A 14,176-nucleotide genomic window follows, 5' to 3' on the forward strand; every position below is an offset into this window, starting at 1 on the left:
AAGTGAGGTGTATTTAATACTGTAATAATTACAGATCAATTTAGTAGATGTAATGCCTTGTGAAACTAGTATATATATATATATATATATACTGAACAAAAAAAAAGAAACTTCCGATTTGTACATATAGTATTTGTTGTGTTAAAGAATTCATTGTGTAATGAAATTATATAGGTAGTATTAGCCGTGAGCTGTATTATCAGGATTCATGATTTTGTCGATTATTTTTGCACTGTTAATCGTCGACAACGTGAAATTCAATTTGCACGTGAATGCATGGTTCGACATGTCCCGTGTAGTATTCGGTCAATTTGTTTTACTTGTCTTACTGACATTGTTGTCGAGTGAACGAAAACGCTTCAAAATTTTAAAAAAAATTCAAGTTTTTTAAATTGTAGCATTTTTAGTATGCCCAGAATACCCAATAATTTACGCGAACGGGCGATTGGCATGCTTGATGCTGGCATGTCGACAGAAGACGTTGCAAGGCATGTTGGGAGTTCTAGTCGAGCGATACGAAATATTCGCGTAAGATTTCGAACGACAGGAAGCACCAACGACTTTCCACGTCGTGGATGTCCGCGTGTTACAACACGTGGTCAAGACTGCTATATCATGAACACGCATTTGCGCAATCGATTCCAAATTGCCACTGCTACTGCTGCTAACACACCTGGGCTTCATAATAACCGAATCAGTGGGCAAACTGTTAGTAATCGTCTGCGGGAGAACGGTTTTCATGCACGACGTCCTTACATCGAATGCGTTTTAACGCAACGTCATCGTCTAAATCGTCTTAATTGGACATGTGTACACACTCGTTGGATACGGCGACGCTGGAATACCGTTCTTTTTTCGGATGAATTCAGATTTTCTTTACAACGTCGTGATGGCAGGGTGCGCGTCTACCGTAGGAGAAATGAATGCTATGCTGACTGTTGTGTTCTTGAACGAGATCATTTCGGGGGTGGGGGTTGTGTCATGGTCTGGGCAGCCATTGCCCATGATTATCGTTCACCACTAGTCGTCATCGATGGCAATTTAAATGCTCAACATTACCACGATGACATTCTCGCTCATCACGTCATTCCTCTGTTCCGTAACAACGCCAACATCTCGATTTTTCAGCATGATAATGCCACCTCTCATACAGCTAGAGAAACTGTAAATTTTCTTAGGACAAATAACATTGATTTCATTGATGACTGGCCCGCTAAAAGTCCTGATCTCAACCCCATCGAGCATGTCTGGGATAGTCTGGTCAGACGATTGAGGCGTCGTCCCAACCCAACCGCTAACGTCAACGAACTTTGTCAAGCGCTCATTCAGGAATGGAACAATATTCAACAGGCAGATATCAACACTTTAGTCAATTCTATGCGCCTGCGATGCACTGCAGTGGTCAATTCAAGAGGTGGTCATACCCGCTATTAAGGTTTTTTTTGTTGTTTTTTAACCCCTACCACACTTGGTCAAAATTTCTCCCAGTTTCTGTTAACCTATGGCCATGATTTTTGCACCAAACGATGCATCATGGAACACTCTTTAAACGAATATATAACAATTATTCCCCCGGTTTGTTTTCATCAAGTTATGTTCAAGCAAAGTTAGCGGAAGTTTCTTATTTTGTTCAGTATATATATTAGGTTGTTATTGTTCTAATGCTAGGAATCATTGAATGTTATGGTTACTGATATCCCATCATGAAAAATTGGGTGTCAAACCTAATAATGGGTGGATTTGAAATTTAGGTTTTAATTTTTTAGAAATTGATGATTTAGAAGAAAAAATATATAAGAGAGACAAGAAAAAAGAAAACAAGAAGAAGATGGTGAGTAGATTTTTTCATTATCTGTACTGCACATAGAAAATGAGACACTTTGTAAGTTATAAACAGTTATCATATACCCATCTATAATATATACTCTTCAAAAGAAGAAACGCAAAACCACATTGTCGTAACATTTGGAGAATTGATTTAATTATTGAATGATGAGTCCGATAATTACCAAATGTTGCAGGATTGTTCACAATTCACTCTAGTCCATTGTGAGTAAGTGATAGGACACACCACCAAGGTCAAGGTCATCTGGAGTCAATACCGGGTGTGGCCTCCGCGTGTGTTGACAACTGCCTGGCACCGCCTGCCCATTGAAGCAACCAGAGTACGGATGACGTCCCGGGGGATGGTGGCCCACTCGGCCTGCAAGGCTGCTGCCAGCTCGGGCAGGGTCTGGGGCTGTGGTTGTCGCTGTCGGAGGCGTCGGTCCAACTCGTCCCATAGATACTCAATTGGGTTCAAATCCGGTGATATCGATGGCTAAGGAAGGACATTAATGTTGTTGTTCTGTAGGAAAGCCGTTGTGAGACGTGCTGTGTGAGGCCTGGCGTTGTCATGTTGGAACACTGCGTTGGCGTTGGCCATAACTGGAACGATGTGTGGCCGGAGGATCTGGTCAATGTAGCCCTGTGCATTCAAGTTGCCCTGCACGTGGACCAGGTCAGTTCTGCCAGTGTGTGAGATGGCTGCCCACACCATGACACTACCCCCGCCGAATCTGTCCACTTCCTGCACGCAGTTTGCCGCATAACGTTCACCACGACGCCTATACACGCGACATCTTCCATCATGACGTCGGAGCAGAAATCGGGACTCGTCACTGAACCACACCTGTCTCCATCGCAGTTGAGGCCATTATCGATGAATCTGGCACCACTGCAGTCGGAGTCGACGGTTTTGTGGTGTTAAGATGACACCTCGAACTGGACGTCTGGCACGAATTCCTACCTCACATAGGCGGTTCCGTACGGTCTGGTCGGATATCCTGCGCAAACCTGGTATTGCTGCGGCTGTGGAGGTGACAGTAGCCAGATACAGAGGCCAGGCAAGCGAACACCCTGCACTTTTATACTGTCGGTGTTCATGTTGCACGTGCAGACAATGCACGTGCAGTGGTGACATGGTTTGCACGTGGCTGCGTTTTTGCGAATATTCACATTTTGGAACTTTATTGTACAGTAGCTGCGTTTTATCGAATGTAACCGTGGGAATGTGTTTGGGACATGCAATGACCTTATATTCACAAAGCATGAACCGGTAGGAAACATAAAATTGGAGTTATAACCCATTTGTACCCTTTTGCGTTTCGTTTTTTGAAGAGTATATATATATTTAATATCAATCATTTACTGCTGAGAGAATAGGCTACAGATCACAGGGATGTGATTTTTCAGATGTTCATCCAGTTTCAACTTTTCTTTTTCTATCAAGTGGTTTTCACGAAGTAGACCTAGTTGTTGTGAATTGTAGAAAAATTACCTTTATATAAGTATGGAATATAATTTTTAGCTTTTCAAAGATTATTTCATCTTTTTTATATATGCCAGTCCTTGTCTGTCTGTCCGTTAATTTTACTTATATGGGGCATAATTTCCTTATCAATTGATATATTGATATAACAAAATGGGAAGCAATTTAGCGAATTTTCTTTTAAGAATTATTTACCTTTATTTTCATTAATGGTATTTCGTAAAGACACATGTTTTTAATTACATAATCAGGCATCGAAATAAGTCGAGAACGGTCGTCCAGGTTACCGGGAGGTTACGACATGTAAGAAAAGTCGACTTTTCAACTTTAACGGTAGTTTCGTTTCCGAACGGAAACCAGGCAATGCATTCCGGACTTCCGCATTTCATTTTCTCGTAAGGAATTGCATCGATGTTCGCGTGCAATAGACCTCTTTCTCATTCCACTGCGAATGTGCCTGTTGTGGGGTAGCTCGAGGACGCAGACTGCGAGATCTCACAAAAATAGACCTGTGGACAAGTTGGGAGGGCATAGAGGCCACATAATAGGAATGTGAATATCTCCATGAGTAATTATTCTATCAGTGGGGAACAGGAAAATTCTGTCGACATCCAACAAGACTTATTGGAGACATTTATGAATTATTGCTTATGAAATAAAAAATATTTTGTTGTTAACGCCCAACAAACCATCGGTTTGGATTTGTACACAATAAATATTGGATATGGGCTGAAATAATATTAAAGGCATATTGTCACAAACCACTGACCTATTTAATGGTCTAACAAAGTATTACTTGAACAAAAATAATTTGATTTGTCCATAAATGTACTTTATTCAACCATCTTCATAACCACCATATTCCATTTATTAATGACATTTTGTAAAAATAATTGAATTATTCAAAAACTAAAATTGCCGAGAGGGATGACATGGATTTTACTCCATCATAGTTCAGTTAAGGTGATGCAATAGCTAGATTTGGTTTCCAACAATTAATGTAATTTTTATTTATTATCCATTTTTAAATCCGTGACAGTATGCCTTTAATGTGTACGTGCGTGTATGTATGCAGATGTTTATTGTATTTAACATAATTTAAATATTTATAAAGCATTATACAGATAAATACATTCAGGATTCTTGTCGGGATTTCTTTTCACCAAGTTATTTTTAAAAAATTTCAGTATTTGGAATAAAATTAAATGATACATATGAAAGTTGAGCTATGGTATATAAAACATTAGAATCGGGCTTGTAGGAACGATATCTGAAGTTGGGGAGGGGAGGGGGCATAATCTGTAGTGGAGGGACAGTCTAGTTGGGGTGGGGGTGGGGGGGGCAAAAGCCATATTTTAAACCGGGTTTATAAAAGTGGAGCTATAGTCCTCCTCAGACTTCTTGGTTGCTACCGACCTGACAATGGTCAGAAATGTAACTGTATTGCATATACAGCTATTTAAATTCGAAGCAAGATTATTTAACCTAAGAAAGATGTAAGTTTTATTTATAACAGATTAGACTAGCCGACAGCTTGATAATATAGCTACAAAATCAGGATGGTCACTTTGTTATAAACTCATGAGGGTTTATTATGCGCAGTCATAAGGTACTTCGTTTGAATGTTTGAAGCAAACATATTAAGTACCATGTCAGGCCCGTAGCCAGGGGGGATTGGGGGGGGATTGGACGATCCCCCCCACGCAGGATTGAGAGTTCAGCTCAAATGAAAAAAAGAAGAAGTCCTTGTCCCCAAATGACCTGGATAACGTAACAAGAACATCTGTCTTGAGGTTCCATTTGCTGAAAGTTCGATCCTCAGTGGGCCATTTAGTTAGACCAAATATCAAATTAGGATCGTATCGGGTTGCATGGGTCTACCACCCTGGAAAGGTTGCTGCACTTTGTTATGTATAATCATGTACATTATAAAAACATGTGATACTTGCATACCATATCGATATATAGGACTTCTCCCTATACTTGTAAATGTGTATCAAAGTGCTGATGGTATCGCTAATGATCTCTACCAATGTTCTCAGGTACAAAATACAAAATAGTAACCAAACACTGTTGTACATACAGATATATGTTTACTTCAAACTGATCTTCGTGTAAAGAAGAAGATGTCATCTTCTAAATTCTTCAAAACAAACAAAGCAAACAGCATGTCAACTTTTACTTCCGCGTTTACATGTGATGTCAAACTTTGAACCACATTTACTAGGTTTCTGACATCATGCTAAGTTGTAGGTTTTCGCGTGTGACAGCTTATATATGTTTTAAAACTTTGTAAATATCAGATATTATTTCAAGTGAAGTTGTATGTCTGATATAAATGATAGTGAAAATAAAATAAAATAAAATAAAAAATAAGATAAATAAATAAGTAAGTAAATAAATAAATACATAAATAAATAAATAATAATTGTGGTTAGACATGTAACATTGATTAGTAGTTGTACGACTGTATTTTTTAATGAAACGATAGAGGAAAATAGAGCTGTGATATTATGTTGGTTTTTTTTTTAAATACTGATACATGTGGAGTATTAAACATCATTGGAAATCCGTGAGTATTTAACTATAATTCTAATTGTTAAAAGTAAAAAACCCACATTCCACTAAAGTTAATTTTATTGTATGAATCTTTTAATTTTGCATTGTTAAAATACCCTTGACAGGCGGCTCCAAAGACTTTGTCTAAGTTAATGTTTCACTTCCTTTGGTCTTAAACTATTCCAATGTAAACTTTAGTAGACCATTTTTTGCAGCCATTTTAACATCTTATACAAAATATGTATGTTAGTCACTAAAGATTCACAGCTCCTATGAAGCTACTCACGACGCTTATGACAACTGTCGATCATGCCCCCCAATTTGTATATAGCCTCGATACCGTCCAATTCGGCAAGGGACGGTACTCTTCGCGCACATGCGCAATGGGAATGTGTAAGAGGTATAGTCATTCCACGTTAAAGCAGCATTCACTAGATGAATTTATTTCCGCGTTTCGTTTTCTCGTACAAAATTGCACCGATGTTTGTGCGCACTTGTGCAATTGCAAGCAATTTCGGCAATCCGCGTTTAAGCAGCACCCACTAGATAAATAAGTAGTAGTAACAGGAATTCAATTCTAACTTTCATATAGTTGTAACCTATAGGTTACCAGGCCATATTTTGTGGTAACCTGTAAATGAGTTACCAGACACAATGCTTATTTCGATGCCTGCATAATGGTAAATATAATGATTGAAAATGTTTAGAAAATATGTTGTACCTGGTGTTTTCAGTTCCATCAGTGCATTAATTATGTTCACAAACCAAACATTCAGGAATTTTTTGATATTTGTTTGTCAAATTAAATAATTATTGTTTCCTTTTAAATGAAGTATTTTATAAAATGCACAAAATTGTTTAAGTATCAAGATCATACAAAATTATTCTATGATGATACTGCATGTTTATAAATATTTTAATTTGATGGGTAAATGCATGCTTTTGGTCTGTATTAAAGTTACCATATTATAGATGATGTAATGATTTTAATTCAGCAAAACTGAAGGCCCAATGTATATTTTACACAAGTTATCAATGATCACCCACTTGGGAATGAAGTGACTTTGTATTATGATGCAGGTGATCAGGTTTGTCTGTGAAACCAAAAATAATAAGTTTGGTCATTTTACTTTGGCAAATTAATGCACAAAATGTATATTTTTGTACACTTCTGCTGGAAAGTTGGCACTTTTTACTACTTCTGTAAACTAACTATTTCCTTCTGTATAGAACAACTAATGTTGTAAACTAATTCTTTCATTCTGTCTAGGGCAGCTTTATACCAGCAAAACGAAACTCAATGGTGTCAAAAAAAGCAGAGTAAGTATTTGAACTTATTTTTAGAGCATGAAATCCAATGAAACAATTCACATATATCACAGGCTGATCAAGAGGGCACATCCTACTCCACCTCTTTTGAACCGTTACAACATCAAACACCCATGGTTTAATTTGCACCATCTCCTTTAAAATTATTCATTATTACTATGATAGCATACTGTTAAACATACATGGGTAGACACATCTTTTCTAAACAGTAAGTTTACAAGTGCAGCAAATGTTTGTGTAAAGTGACATCACAAGTACATGTTACCATATGCATAAGCAATGTAAACCTCTAATGTTTTAGCATTTCTGTGTAGTTCATACTTTAAAACATATTTTGATTGAGTGAATGTAGTTGTGAAGAGGATTGTAGAAATTAATGCTTTGAAGAGAGTTTGTGGAACTTGTCATTTGGCAACACACCACCATTTGTTGTGTCATTACTTGTAGCAGCTTAATATAGTCCGGTTTAAGAAATAGTTCCTCATAAAAAAAAAACTACAAAATTCTGATATGCTTTTTGAAATCATTCTTTGATGAACTGGCCTAGGTGTAAATCACTTGAACCGATCAGTGATCCATAACTGGTTCAACAAAGGCCATAGTTTGTGCTATCCTGTCTGGGAAGCGCAAATAAAAGATCCCTTGCTGCTAATTGGAAAGAGTAGCCCATGTAGTGGCGACAGTGGGTTTCCTCTCAAAATCTGTGTGGTCCTTAACCATATGTCTGATGCCATATAACCGTAAATAAAATGTGTTGAGTGCATCGTTAAATAAAACATTTCTTTCTTTCATTCTTTGATGATTACATGTAGGTTGACCTCTGTCATATTTGAATAACCCATCGGTTTGAAGTTACTTGTATGTAGTACTAACTGATAACAACTGTGCAATTGGTATAGTGCCATTTGTATAACAGTAACACAAGCGGGTGATCAGGCTGAAACTGAAAACAAATTGTGGTCGACCTATGTTGATTTTTTACACAGTACTTGTCAGTTGAGAGCACTCCTTAAAATTAGTCGTTACATGATTCTGTCGATAGTTTTGTATTTTTTGCAGAATATATTCTGACAGAAATTGTGTTAAACTGCATGGAGTAATTAATGGTGGTGTGTTACCTTTTGTTTTTGCCATGGTTATTAGAGCACATAATAGTTCTATGGAGTGGATGTGGTTAGATATAGTTCTGTAGAATTGATGTGTGTCTGCTTGGAGTACATCTTGCAATGCTTTGCTGCATGGAGTGAATGTAGCAGGTAGTAAATGTTGTTACAACATATTTTAATTGTGTGAATATAATGTAGAACATAGCTGTCTATGGTTTGTTGTAGACCATACCTGTCTATAGCTTGATGTAGAACATAGCTGCCTATGGCTTGATGTAGAACATAGCTGTCTATGGCTTGATATAGAACATAGCTGCCTGTGGATTGATGTAGAACATAGCTGTCTATGGCTTGATGTAGAACATAGCTGTCTATGGCTTAATGTAGAACATAGCTGTCTGTGGCTTGATGTAGACCATAGCTGTCTGTGGTTTGATGTAGACCATAGCTGGCTGTGGTTTGATGTAGACCATAGCTGTCTATAACTTGATGTAGAACATAGCTGCCTGTGGCTTGATGTAGAACATAGCTGCCTGTGGCTTGATGTAGAACATAGCTGTCTATGGCTTGACATAGAACATAGCTGTCTGGTTTGATTTAGAACATAGCTGTCTGGTTTGATGTAGAACATAGCTGTCTATGGCTTGATATAGAACATAACTTTCTGGTTTGATTTAAAACATAGCTGTCTGGTTTGATGTAGAACATAGCTGTCTATGGCTTGATGTAGACCATAGCTGTCTGTGGTTTGATGTAGACCATAGCTGTCTATAGCTTGATGTAGAACATAGCTGCCTGTGGCTTGATGTAGAACATAGCTGTCTATGGCTTGATGTAGAACACAGCTATCTATGGTTTAATGTAGAACATGGCTGTCTATGGTTTAATGTAGAACATGGCTGTCTATGGTTTAATGTAGAACATAGCTGTCTATGGCTTGATATAGAACATAGCTGTCTGGTTTGATTTAGAACATAGCTGTCTGGTTTGATGTAGAACATGGCTGTCTGGTTTGATTTAGAACATAGCTGTCTGGTTTGATGTAGGACATAGCTATCTGTAGTTTGATGTAGAACATAACTGTCTATGGTTTGATGTAGAACAAAACTGTCTGTGATTTGATGTAGAACATAGCTGTCTATGGCTTGATGTAGAACATAGCTGTCTGGTTTGATGTAGAACATAGCTGTCTATGGTTTGTTGTAGACCATACCTGTCTATAGCTTGATGTAGAACATAGCTGCCTATGGCTTGATGTAGAACATAGCTGTCTATGGCTTGATATAGAACATAGCTGCCTGTGGCTTGATGTAGAACATAGCTGTCTATGGCTTGATGTAGAACATAGCTGTCTATGGCTTAATGTAGAACATAGCTGTCTGTGGCTTGATGTAGACCATAGCTGTCTGTGGTTTGATGTAGACCATAGCTGGCTGTGGTTTGATGTAGACCATAGCTGTCTATAACTTGATGTAGAACATAGCTGCCTGTGGCTTGATGTAGAACATAGCTGCCTGTGGCTTGATGTAGAACATAGCTGTCTATGGCTTGACATAGAACATAGCTGTCTGGTTTGATTTAGAACATAGCTGTCTGGTTTGATGTAGAACATAGCTGTCTATGGCTTGATATAGAACATAACTTTCTGGTTTGATTTAAAACATAGCTGTCTGGTTTGATGTAGAACATAGCTGTCTATGGCTTGATGTAGACCATAGCTGTCTGTGGTTTGATGTAGACCATAGCTGTCTATAGCTTGATGTAGAACATAGCTGCCTGTGGCTTGATGTAGAACATAGCTGTCTATGGCTTGATGTAGAACACAGCTATCTATGGTTTAATGTAGAACATGGCTGTCTATGGTTTAATGTAGAACATGGCTGTCTATGGTTTAATGTAGAACATAGCTGTCTATGGCTTGATATAGAACATAGCTGTCTGGTTTGATTTAGAACATAGCTGTCTGGTTTGATGTAGAACATGGCTGTCTGGTTTGATTTAGAACATAGCTGTCTGGTTTGATGTAGGACATAGCTATCTGTAGTTTGATGTAGAACATAACTGTCTATGGTTTGATGTAGAACAAAACTGTCTGTGATTTGATGTAGAACATAGCTGTCTATGGCTTGATGTAGAACATAGCTGTCTGGTTTGATGTAGAACATAGCTGTCTATGGTTTGATGTATAACATAGCTGTCTGTGGTTTGATGTAGAACATAGCTGTCTATGGTTTGATGTAGAACATAGCTGTCTATGGCTTGATGTAGAACATAGCTGTCTATGGTTTAATGTAGAACATAGCTGTCTATGGCTTGATGTAGAACATAGCTGTCTATGGTTTAATGTAGAACATAGCTGTCTATGGCTTGATGTAGAACATAGCTGTCTATGGTTTAATGTAGAACACAGCTGTCTATAGTTTGATGTAGAACATAGCTGTCTGCATGAGTGTGGTAGGGTATAACTATAGGTAATGTGATTTATAGCACCTGTTTTTGTGCAATTTTAGTGTTTTGGAGTTGAGAAGTTGCCAAGATCATAGATGATCTTTATTGGTCCTCTACCGGTCCAAATGCAGGGGACTACAGGTTTCATATCTGTTCTTCTGTGTCTGTCCAACTGTATGTCCCATATATAGTTTTCCGCGTGTTTTTTTCACAATGCCTTGAGATATTGAGCTGAAAATTTGTGTATAGCTTTATCATGTACTTGTACAGATCAAGTTTGACTTTCATGGCAATTTTACCCATTTTTGACAAATATGGCCCTTGATATAAAAGTAATTTTTCTGGATTTTGTGGTTGTGTACTTTGTTTTATACCCTAGTCTTAGTATTGATCCTATTACATTTCTGTATAATTAATCTTATACACAGTGAATTACTATATATGCCCTATGTTGTTGTTTTTTTCAGAGGAAAGGTAGAAAAATTAGATATACTCATCGACGACGACGGTAAGAGAAAGTTAAATTTGTTATTTTCTTATATTTATAATCTATTTATGTCCTATACGTACCTTAACAATTCTATTTGTCTGAAGGTTACAATAACATTATAATTCGCTTGAATATAATAAATGATTACAGCCAATCTATAATAGAGTAAATAAAATTTCATTCAACTATCCAGGTTTGTTGTTTGTTATACAATGGTCTAGCCAGTGCACCACGACTAGTATTGTAAAGGACATGGTATGTGCTATCCTGTCTGGAATGGTGGATATAAAAGATCCCATGCTACTCATGGAAAAATGTAGCTGGTTTCCTCTAGGACTATGAAAATTACCATGTTTGACATCCAATAGCCGATGATTAATAATCAGTGTGCTCTAGTGGTGTTGTTAAACATAAAACACTTTTTTGTTTGTTCCACAATGGTTAATGTGACAAGACAAATATAAGAGTATCTCTGTTTTTACAGAAGTAAAAGATGATGAAGAGGAAGCAGAAGCCAAAGAAATGACGATGTTACCAGGATTTGATATGTTGTCCGAGCGAGAGAGAAAGGTAAGCATTTTGGTATGTTGACTTGCACAAGTATGCAGTATGTACCTTTGTTGACTCATAAAGCAATGAAATGGGTAAATAATGTGTTATTGTATATTTTGATAAAGGTTTACAAAATTTGGTATGGTATTTCTCGTTCTAGCTAGTGCACCACAATTGGTATATCAAAGACTGGGATGGTGCATATAAAAGATCCCTTGCTACTAATGGAAAAATGTATCGGGTTTCCTCTGTAAGAATATATGTGAAAGTTACCAAATGGTTGACATCCAATAGCCAATGATTAATAATCAATGTGCTCTAGTGCTCTAACTTTAACCTTTGGTATGGTATAGTATGATATGATTGTGCTTAACAATGTTTTGTATGCAAGTATTTGTTTATTTTCAGCTATGCAGCAATATTGGTATGACACCGGCAAACTATAGTACTATAAAGACCTGCATTATCAAAGTAAGTTCTCCAGTAAATAATTTATTAAGCTAATGTCAGTATTCTCGCTGCTCCATTTAAGCATTTTGCCGCCCTCCTTTTACGTTCTGCCGCCCTCCTTTATTTTTCTGCACCCCTCTTTATTTTCCTGCACCCTACTATATTTTACATCACCTGTCTCCACAATTTCCAAATGCACACTTTTTTCCACACCAAAATAATCATCATTCTGTACACTGGACATCAAAAGAAACGAGCCACGTTGTGTGTATGAAAAAGCAAATGACGAAAAAATTCAGTAGCTTACAACAGTTACTGTAATGCAGTTTAACAGTATTTTTAACTATATCTTTTTAACAGCCTCTATTTTGTCCCATACATGTATCCCCTTGTTTGTTGATACACACAATAAAAGTTATATTTTATTTGAGCAATGAAAGCATTTTTTTTGTTATAAACTCGGCAATCTCCCGACTGAAAAAAAACACCTTACTTTGCGCCAAATGTGTCACTTGATCAGACTGGTCATTCTGTCTTTTGTTTCCATTAACTATCATCTGATATTTTGTCCTCAATTGCAGATTTAATTGGTTGTAACTAATGAATTTTACTTTATGTCATTTCTATCATTCTGTTTATTCAGCAATTCTTTATAAAATATTATAAACTTTTCATTTTGGGGGGAATATCACTGCTTATAAAAACAATGGAAGTGGTAGTATTTATAATTAAAATAATTTATCTTGGGTGCCAAATAATAATACATAGCCTTTCCAAAAACGAAACTACTTTTTATCAGTTGGCGATATCAAAGCGATTCATTCGATGAAGATGGAAATAAAACGAATTTTTTTTTTTATCCCACATTAAGAGATCACGTTACAAACATCTTTATTGTTTTACATATACCTTGAAATCTTTATTAAAATAATAATATTAAAACTTTGATCAGTTCAGCAAAAACCGGAATTGCCTGTGAATATCACACACCGAGAACATGAGTCCACTTGTATTTTGTATCAACTTTTTTTGTACCAGAGGCACCCAAGCTCTCCCTTTTTTTTTTTCCTCTTTTTTTTTTAAGGGTGTGGTGCTGCATGGCGCCCTCCTTTAATTTTCACCCAGCGAGAACACTGCTAATGTGCACTTATTGAATTTGTTTAATAAATAGAAGATAATAAAAAATGTTGAGTTATTATTATGTATGTCCCAAGTAAAATTATTTTCACTTGCCATAAACTTTTAGTCATCATGTAAGTTTGCCAAAACATAATGATGTCATATTTAGTACTAACAAGATCATTAATTGGTAAGCGCTAAATTGTCCAATAACATGTGACATTAGTGAAATGTGAAGTGTAAACAAATATGAGTAACTGTTGGGGTAATAATTGAGGATATTGTAAGCTATAGTTATATTATAATGTTTTAATAGACTATATGTATGTTAGTTAATTAAAAAAATCCACTAAATCTAATAAAATGTGTTGACTATTAACTAACCTTTTATATTAAGCAAATTGTAATGTACTTAAAAACTATACTGAACAAAATAAGAAACTTCGCTAACTTTGCTTGAACATAACTTGATAAAAACAAACCGGGGGAATAATTGTTTTATATGCGTTTAAAGAGTGTTCCATGATGCATCGTTTGGTGCAAAAATCATGGCCATAGGGTTAACAGAAACTGGGAGAAATTTTGACCGAGTGTGGTAGGGGTTAAAAAAAAAACCCACCCACTTAATAACGGGTATGACCACCTCTTGAATTGACCACTGCAGGCGCATAGAATTGACTAAAGTGTTGATTTCTGCCTGTGGAATATTGTTCCATTCCTGAATGAGCGCTTGAAGAAGTTCGTTGACGTTAGCGGGTGGGTTGGGACGATTACGAACAGTTTGCACACTGATTCGGTTATTATGAACCCAGG

The 14,176-nt window shown here is 36.8% G+C and overlaps 1 protein-coding gene across 1 annotated transcript in view; it reads left to right on the top strand.

Annotated features, from left to right (window-relative positions):
• Window positions 1–14,176, top strand: part of LOC121371666 (transcriptional adapter 2-beta-like) — a 33,008-nt gene that overhangs the window by 12,514 nt on the left and 6,318 nt on the right. Inside the window, exons 12-16 of the mRNA XM_041497730.1 lie at window positions 1,767–1,831; window positions 7,140–7,189; window positions 11,220–11,260; window positions 11,727–11,812; window positions 12,203–12,265. Of these exons, the coding sequence (XP_041353664.1) occupies window positions 1,767–1,831; window positions 7,140–7,189; window positions 11,220–11,260; window positions 11,727–11,812; window positions 12,203–12,265 (305 nt within the window). The remainder of the gene's footprint in view (window positions 1–1,766; window positions 1,832–7,139; window positions 7,190–11,219; window positions 11,261–11,726; window positions 11,813–12,202; window positions 12,266–14,176) is intronic.

Source organism: Gigantopelta aegis, chromosome 4 (assembly GCF_016097555.1).
Source record: "Gigantopelta aegis isolate Gae_Host chromosome 4, Gae_host_genome, whole genome shotgun sequence".
NCBI lineage: Eukaryota > Metazoa > Mollusca > Gastropoda > Neomphalida > Peltospiridae > Gigantopelta > Gigantopelta aegis.